At 33.9% G+C, this 8,119-nt stretch overlaps 1 protein-coding gene across 1 annotated transcript in view; it reads left to right on the top strand.

Moving 5' to 3' along the window:
* The window catches only part of mfge8a (milk fat globule EGF and factor V/VIII domain containing a), a 13,064-nt gene extending 5,253 nt beyond the window's left edge, over window positions 1–7,811 (top strand). Inside the window, exons 4-10 of the mRNA XM_039658183.2 lie at window positions 1,366–1,479; window positions 1,720–1,901; window positions 4,915–5,070; window positions 5,157–5,301; window positions 5,386–5,588; window positions 5,973–6,128; window positions 6,812–7,811. Coding sequence (XP_039514117.2) covers window positions 1,366–1,479; window positions 1,720–1,901; window positions 4,915–5,070; window positions 5,157–5,301; window positions 5,386–5,588; window positions 5,973–6,128; window positions 6,812–6,955 — 1,100 coding nt within the window. The 3' untranslated portion in view covers window positions 6,956–7,811. The remainder of the gene's footprint in view (window positions 1–1,365; window positions 1,480–1,719; window positions 1,902–4,914; window positions 5,071–5,156; window positions 5,302–5,385; window positions 5,589–5,972; window positions 6,129–6,811) is intronic.
* The last annotated feature ends 308 nt before the right edge of the window (window positions 7,812–8,119 follow it).

Genomic DNA, 8,119 nt, shown 5'->3' on the forward strand with positions numbered 1-8,119 from the left:
GAATTAAATATCTATTAGATCTGTTCAGAATCGATGGTGTTCTAAAATTCTAGGAGTTTGGTCATAACTCACAACAAATTAGTTGTAATTGAGTCCTCAAAACAAGATTGTGTGTGTGTGTGTGTGTGTGTGTGTGCGCGTGCCGAATGTTTGTCCAGGCTTTGGGCAGAGTGATGTTTTTTTGTGTTCTGCAATCCTCTTAACAGTTTAGGAACAAAACAACTTCTGTTGTTGGGATGAAAATATGGTGTATGTCTTTTTAATTATAGCTATTCTGTGTAATTTTCTGATCAAAATTGTAAAAAAAAATAAATAATAATAATTATATTTTTAATGCTTTGAAAAAAGAAAAAATATATGCTCACCAAAGCTGCATTTATTTGATTAAAATACATTAAAACAACTTTAAAATACATTTCTGTTTTAATATATATTTATAATATATTTTATCCCTGTGATGGCAAAGCTGATGATTTTCAGCATCATTACTCCAGTCTTCAGTGTCACAAAATCAGAAATCATTCTAATTTGCTGATTTACTGATACACTATAAATGTCTTTACTGTTACTTTTTATCAATTTAATGCATACATAACAAGTGAATATTTAGCAATATACTGTATATATGTATATATATATATATATATATATATATATATATTGCTAAATATTCACTTGTTAAGTATGCATTAAATTGATAAAAAGTGACCGTAAAGACATTATATATATATATATATATATATATATATATATATATATATATATATATATATATATATATATATATATATATATATATATATGCATCATACATTTTATACCATTTGCATACATTTTTACCATTTGCCATATATTTCTGAGAGAAGTTTGCCCCTTAGTGGGGATTTATGATAACTGCAATAAGCCAGTTTATAGGAAGAGACAAGGGCTGTGTCCTAAATCGCATACTCTCTTGAGTAGGTACTTATTTTTTTAAAAAAAATTAAAAAGTATGTTCTATATTGTGTGAATGTGTGTAATATGAATGTAATCTGGACGTACTACATTCGTCATGTTGTCATTACAATATGTTATAAATCCTCTCCCGTGGCCTCATGGGATAGTAAACTATACATCGTATGCACACTTCAAAAGCTCAATGTGAATAGAGTAAAATAGAGTAAAATTCGAGAGCCTGCGAGCATGCACGAGCATTGTGCTACCAAACACCTCAGTCACCACACTAATAATTATACATCCTTCAGCTGCAGTTACATGACACCTCCCTTCCTCTGCACAGAAGCATCCCGTTACAGCATGTCCAAATTACTGTTTAAGTTATAATCACATTGATGTGGCTGTATTATTTGTGGTGTTCTTACACAGATGTGAATGACTGTGAAAACCAACCTTGTAAGAACGGAGGCCTGTGTCGTGATCTGGATGGCGACTACACCTGCCAGTGTCCTTCTCCATATGTTGGGAAGCAATGTCAGCTACGTGAGTTTTTATATGTTTAGTTTCTAAGAGGTCCTTTAATTCTGAGTGTCATCATAATATACGTTATAGAGTGCTTTTTCGCTGACCCGGAGTTTTGAGGGTTTGATTACAAATTCCAGAGTATCTGAGCTATAGCTTCTTAACGACTGTATTAAGTCAGGTAGCAATAAGCCATACAACAGGAAGAGAATATAAAGTAGGTTTCATGCCCTGTTACACACACCATCTTTTATGGTGCAGGCTGTACATATTTATTGGGGATGGAGGAAGGAGGAATCGTTGAGTCCCAGATCTCGGCTTCCTCTGTACACTCTGGCATTCTTGGGCTGCAGCACTGGGGACCGGAGCTTGCGCGACTCAACAACCAGGGAATTGTCAACGCCTGGAGCTCGGCACCCCAAGACAAGAACCCCTGGATTGAGGTTTGTCAATCAGCCCTTTGATTGAAGCTTTATTTTTTTTTATTTATTTATTTTTTTTTGCTGAACACAAAGGAAGATATTTTGAAGAACAATTGGAACCAAACAGTTGTAGAAAATAAAAATATACTATGGAAGTCAATGGTGCCAAAGTTCAATTCGTTCTTCAAAATATATTCCTTTGTTTTCATCAGAAGAAAGAAGTTCATATAGGTTTGAAACAACTTGAGGGTGAGTAAATGATGACAGAAATTTCATTTTTGGGTGGAGTATCCCTTTACGATATTAAGTATAATGCCAAAAATTCTATAAAAAAACAATGCTTATAGAGGCTCTCTATTCAAGTGCCTCAAATCTTAAACACAAATTGAAGCAATTCCTTGTAAAATAAAAGTTTTTTTAAAAGTTTATGAACAAATGCAAATCATATTTTTCAATTGGATTTCTTTCTTGTTTTTAAATGGCTTTTCTCGTGTACCACACCAGTCAAAGTGTAGGAACTCAGAAGCGAGGAGACTCTGTTGTATCTTTTTAAGCAGGATTCTTTATTGCTGTTGCATTGCTGTAGTCTGCTTCGTCCAAAAATCTTAGCCAAGTCTAACTTAACTAAAATACAGACTGTTCATAAACCATACATGTGGGAGGAGTTACATAGAGGAGGGGACTCTTGAACAAAACATGTAAATGAAGTATACAGGTTTAGAAACCTGCCCTAGACTGAGAGTGCCTAATCCAATCAGTATAACTATTTAAACTGAGCCTGGGGCTCCCAGAAACATTTAAAACAAAAGGTGATTGTATCACTTTAACTTGCAATAGCAAGATCAGGACAGACAGTTAGGTTTGTGACATAATTTACCTTAGTTACAATTTTCACACTAATAATCATTCCCTGTTTGTATACTATTGTATTGGAACCTAAATTAAACATTTAAATAAAATATGTAATCCTACAATGCATAGACATATTTAAACGAGGTATGGGCAATATTAGCAAGATAAGCCACAATGCTAGAAGCACTTTCACGTGTGTTTTTCACATGACCTTTATTTATATAGTGCTTTTTACAATACTGATTGGGTAACACTTTATTTGAAGGGGTGTGCATAAGACTGTCATGACACTGTCATAAACATGACATAACACCTGTCATGAACATGAAGGAGTCTTTATGAATGTTTATGACTGTTGTCATTAAGTGTCATTCGGTAAATTATGACACTTTTAATGCAAAGTTGACATTGTTCAAAATGTCTTTGTTATGACAACTTGACATTAACCAAGAAATCATAACTAGTCCAACGTGTTTCACTTTACTTGAGAAGGGGTGTGCATAAGACTGTCATGACACTGTCATAAACATGACATAACACCTGTCATGAACATGAAGGAGTCTTTATGAATGTTTATGACTGTTGTCATTAAGTGTCATTCGGTAAATTATGACACTTTTAATGCAAAGTTGACATTGTTCAAAATGTCTTTGTTATGACAACTTGACATTAACCAAGAAATCATAACTAGTCCAACGTGTTTCACTTTACTTGAGAAGGGGTGTGCATAAGACTGTCATGACACTGTCATAAACATGACATAACACCTGTCATGAACATGAAGGAGTCTTTATGAATGTTTATGACTGTTGTCATTAAGTGTCATTCGGTAAATTATGACACTTTTAATGCAAAGTTGACATTGTTCAAAATGTCTTTGTTATGACAACTTGACATTAACCAAGAAATCATAACTAGTCCAACGTGTTTCACTTTACTTGAGGTAAGTGGAAATATTAATGACACTGTTGTTAAAGCATTTGACAATGTAATAACCCTTAATGACATCTTTATAACTAGTACAATGTGTTCCACTTTACTTGAGGGACAAGTAGAATATTCATGTCACAGTTATAATGGTGTCATGACAACCAAAGTTAAAACCAACCATAACATATGAAAGGGACAGGGTAATGTAATGTTAACGCAAAGCTAAATAACTTTTTTAAGTTTGATAATTAGACCTGTTGATTTCTTGGTTAATGTCAAGTTGTAATAACCAAGACATTTTAAACAATGTCAACTTTGCATTTAAAGTGTCATAATTTACCGAATGACACTTAATGACAACAGTCATAAACATTCATAAAGACTCCTTCATGTTCATGACAGGTGTTATGTCATGTTTATGACAGTGTCATGACAGTCTTATGCACACCCCTTCAAATAAAGTGTTACCTACAGATTGTATCAAAGCAGCTTCACAGTGATCATGGAAATAATACAACAAAGTTTGTTTCTAGATACATAAACTAATATACATAAAGATCGCAAAACACCCTGGACTACAGGCTTACTGTTAGAAGAAATAATCAACCTAAAGTATAAACATCCTAAAAATATAGTCAGAAATGAGCTCACTTCGTCAATAATTTTTGTCATGCCCTGAGAAGACAAAAGCTGTGAAAAGCTTCCACAACACAATAAATTTAGATTTAATGAAATTTAATGAAATATAATAAATGTAGAAAATTAGATACTAATTCACAGTATAGCTACACAGTATATATCTATATATATATATATATATATATATATATATATATATATATATATATTTCATGTTCTCACCACAGTGCAGTGGCTCTTTGTCAGACAATGAACACATACTGTACACTGATAAGCCCACATACACCATAGAACTACATCACATGATCAACCAGATGAAAAAATAGACTCAATATAATGGTAAACAACCATATCACTGTGACTTAACAAAAAAAAAGTTACACCTTTAATTAACAAATATATCAATCAACATAACCGTTCACATCAAAACACACCTGTATTAATATTACGCAACTGTGCACATATCAATAAAAATAACTGTTCATCCGCTGGAAAAATCCTTCTGAAAGTGATTCCTCAGGGCTTTTACTGAGATAGATATTCATCATGCTACAGAGAAGTGTTTCCCAAACCTGTTCCTGGAGACTTCCTCTTTTTGATTTTCTAATTTTAGATTGACATGCAGAAGAAGATGCGTCTCACTGGAATCATCACCCAAGGAGCCAGCCGCATGGGGACAGCTGAGTATATCAAGGTTTTTAAGGTGGCATCCAGCTTTGATGGCAAAACATACACGGTGTACAGAGCGGATGGCCAGAGAAAAGACAGGGTAAGAAATCCAACTTTATCAATACAGCACAAGCCTTCCTTAAGTGATTAAAGCTATTATCATTCCCTGACTCAGTATTTTTTCAGGTGTTTATGGGAAATACAGATAATGACGGAACAAAGACAAACATGTTTGACCCTCCCATTGTGGCCCAGTATATTCGCATCATTCCTGTGGTGTGCCGTAAAGCTTGTACTCTGCGGATGGAACTTGTGGGCTGCGAGCTTAATGGTACATTCAGATGAGTTAACTATGAATCACTGTTTTTATATGAATCACTTTTTTCATGTTTACTCATTTTCCCTAACATGACAGTGCAGTCCAGCACAATCGGTTGCACTGATCCACTGGGCATGAAGTCCCGTCTCATCTCCGACGTGCAGCTTACGGCATCTAGTATTTTCCGTACTTGGGGTATAGATGCCTTTACCTGGTATCCCCACTACGCTCGCCTGGACAAGCAAGGCAAGACTAACGCTTGGGCGGCGGCAAACAACGATCGCTCAGAGTGGCTCCAGGTGAGACTGTGTGATGACGTGTCTAGTTTTTAGAAAGCTGTTTTGTTTTCTATCTGCTGTAGTTTCCCTTTTCATCAAAAAGGAGGGTAGTGGTGGATTTATTCCTTGAAATCATTGAAATCATAATTGCTAAAGAATCAAAACAGGAAATCAATAAAATCAATATTTATTTATACAGCCCTTTACATCCCTTTTTCAAGGTGAACCAAAGTGCTTTTTGAAAACGAAATGCATAGATCTACCTAAAGACAAGAATAACTAAATTAGCTAACGCTATTCCATTATTTTTCTTATTTAACAAATGTTTTTGAAGGTAACTGACCGTAGTCTGACGTTTGCCTCTGATGTTTTATGTGTTTTTTTTGTTTTTTTCTCATGTGACAGCTGGATTTGGAGAAACCTAAAAGAATCACAGGCATCATCACTCAGGGAGCAAAAGACTTTGGAGTTGTGCAGTTTGTTTCAGCCTTTAAGCTCGCTTACAGTAATGATGGACAAACATGGAGCATTGTGAAGGATCAAATAACGAGAACAGATAAGGTTACCAGTGACGTCAATATCTCTGCTTTATTTATTTATTTACATTTTTTTAATGAAATGAATTGTTTAATCGGCAAGTAATTATTAAATTGATCACAGTAAAGACATTTATAATGTTACAAAGATTTCTATTTTTGAAATAGAAGTTTCAATTATATTCTATTTTCTATGTATCTTTTGAGCTTTCTATTCCTCAGAGAATCTTGAAAGAAATAAAAAAAAAGGAAATATGTAAAAAATATTGATAAAAGTACTAATAGTAAATCAGCAAATTATAAGACACTGAAAACTGGGGTAATTTATTCCATCACAGGAATAAATTACACTTAAAACATTGTATTTATTTTGAATTTTAATAATATTTCACAATATTCATGTTGTTACTGTATTTTTATTTTGTAGGGTGCAGTATAGCCTCTCATACTTTTTTGTTTATTGGGTACAGTGAATATTAGGATTACATTGTCAATGAATTCCCAGTTTTCCATGTTGGGATCTGGATACTAAGAGGAAATGAAATCATTTTCAAACTATGAACTCCACTTAAATGATTAGCCTTTATCAAGTCTTTATTTTAACAGAATTCTAAAATTGAACAAAAGCCTCAAAGCAAACACATATTACATTTAGTTATGTTCATTTCATCTGACTAATTGAAATGTTTGGGGTTTTTTTCCCTGTAGATTTTCCAAGGCAACATCGACAACAACACATACAAAAAGAACTTGTTTGAGCCTCCGTTCTTTGCACGATTTGTGCGGTTTCTGCCCTGGGAGTGGCATGAGCGGATAACTCTACGCATGGAGCTGCTGGGCTGTGATGATTAGTCTGCACTGCTTTTGCCTGAAGTGTGTCTGCTGGTTATAGCTGATGATTTGTTTCAATATACATTAGCTTCAATTGTTGCTCTGTATTTTATTGTATTGATGTCAGTGTTTTAATGTACCTTTGAAGGGTCTAATTTTTAACGCCTTTTGGCACAATTTCAATTTTAGGAAATCACCTTTTAAGCAAGTTTCAGAGAACATTACAAAATTTGAAAAACATAAACCTTAAATTGTAATACTTGACTAAAATTGTTAGTCCCACAACCAATGAACATTCTTGTATTTCAAAATGGATGTCCTGATTTATAATGAAATATACAAACTATAAGTAAATATCTTTATTATTCCTTATCTTTGGCCACCAAGGTGAGAACCTATCCATGAAGCAACCTACCTGCTTCCACCTGTCTTAAATATTACATCCCACTAGTGCTAATGTCCAATAGTTGACCTTATTCTGCCTTTTAGCACACAAAGGAAAATTGCAACTTGTAATTTTCTGTAAACACACAAATACGAGCTACAACATATTTTCCTGAACTAATCTAGACTGTCTGGAGTACATTTATATTCAGTATGGGTCTGTTAGAAACATTTCTGTAAATTAGAAATGAATTAAACACTCCAGGAAAATGTTATTGCTGAAATGTCATGTTAAGAGAATGGCTCACATCAATTGACTCGTTTGCACTGCAGTTGCTCTACATTTTATACTACAGTTTATACATTTTATAACTCGATTTTATCTGAGTCAATGTAAACAACCAAATTGGAATAGAATTGTACAACTGCAAATATTGAGTATCTTTTGTAAAACACATTGTCTTTAACAATATTAATAAATATGTGAAATATTTCTGCTTCTCCTTGTTTGTGGCTCAAACTGAGGAAGATTTTCAACATGTGCTTTTTCAGAAATAAATATGTGTGAGACTATGTGGTCTTTTAATCTCAAAATAATAGATTCTGAAATAAAAGATTCTTAGATGTGTAGCTTTGGATTCCCTTCTGTAAGTCAAGAGCATGGGGTGTATTGCCTCATTGCCCAGCCTTATTGCCCCAGATATTGGTCGGTGCATGTCCATTTGTAAATGTGCTGTTTTGGCAATTTAATATTCTCCCATTTGTAGACAACAAAAATACCAGAGTAGATGTCATGCATTA

The sequence above is a fragment of the Pimephales promelas genome, chromosome 1 (genome assembly GCF_988280905.1).
Source record: "Pimephales promelas chromosome 1, fPimPro1.hap1.1, whole genome shotgun sequence".
Lineage (NCBI taxonomy): Eukaryota > Metazoa > Chordata > Actinopteri > Cypriniformes > Leuciscidae > Pimephales > Pimephales promelas.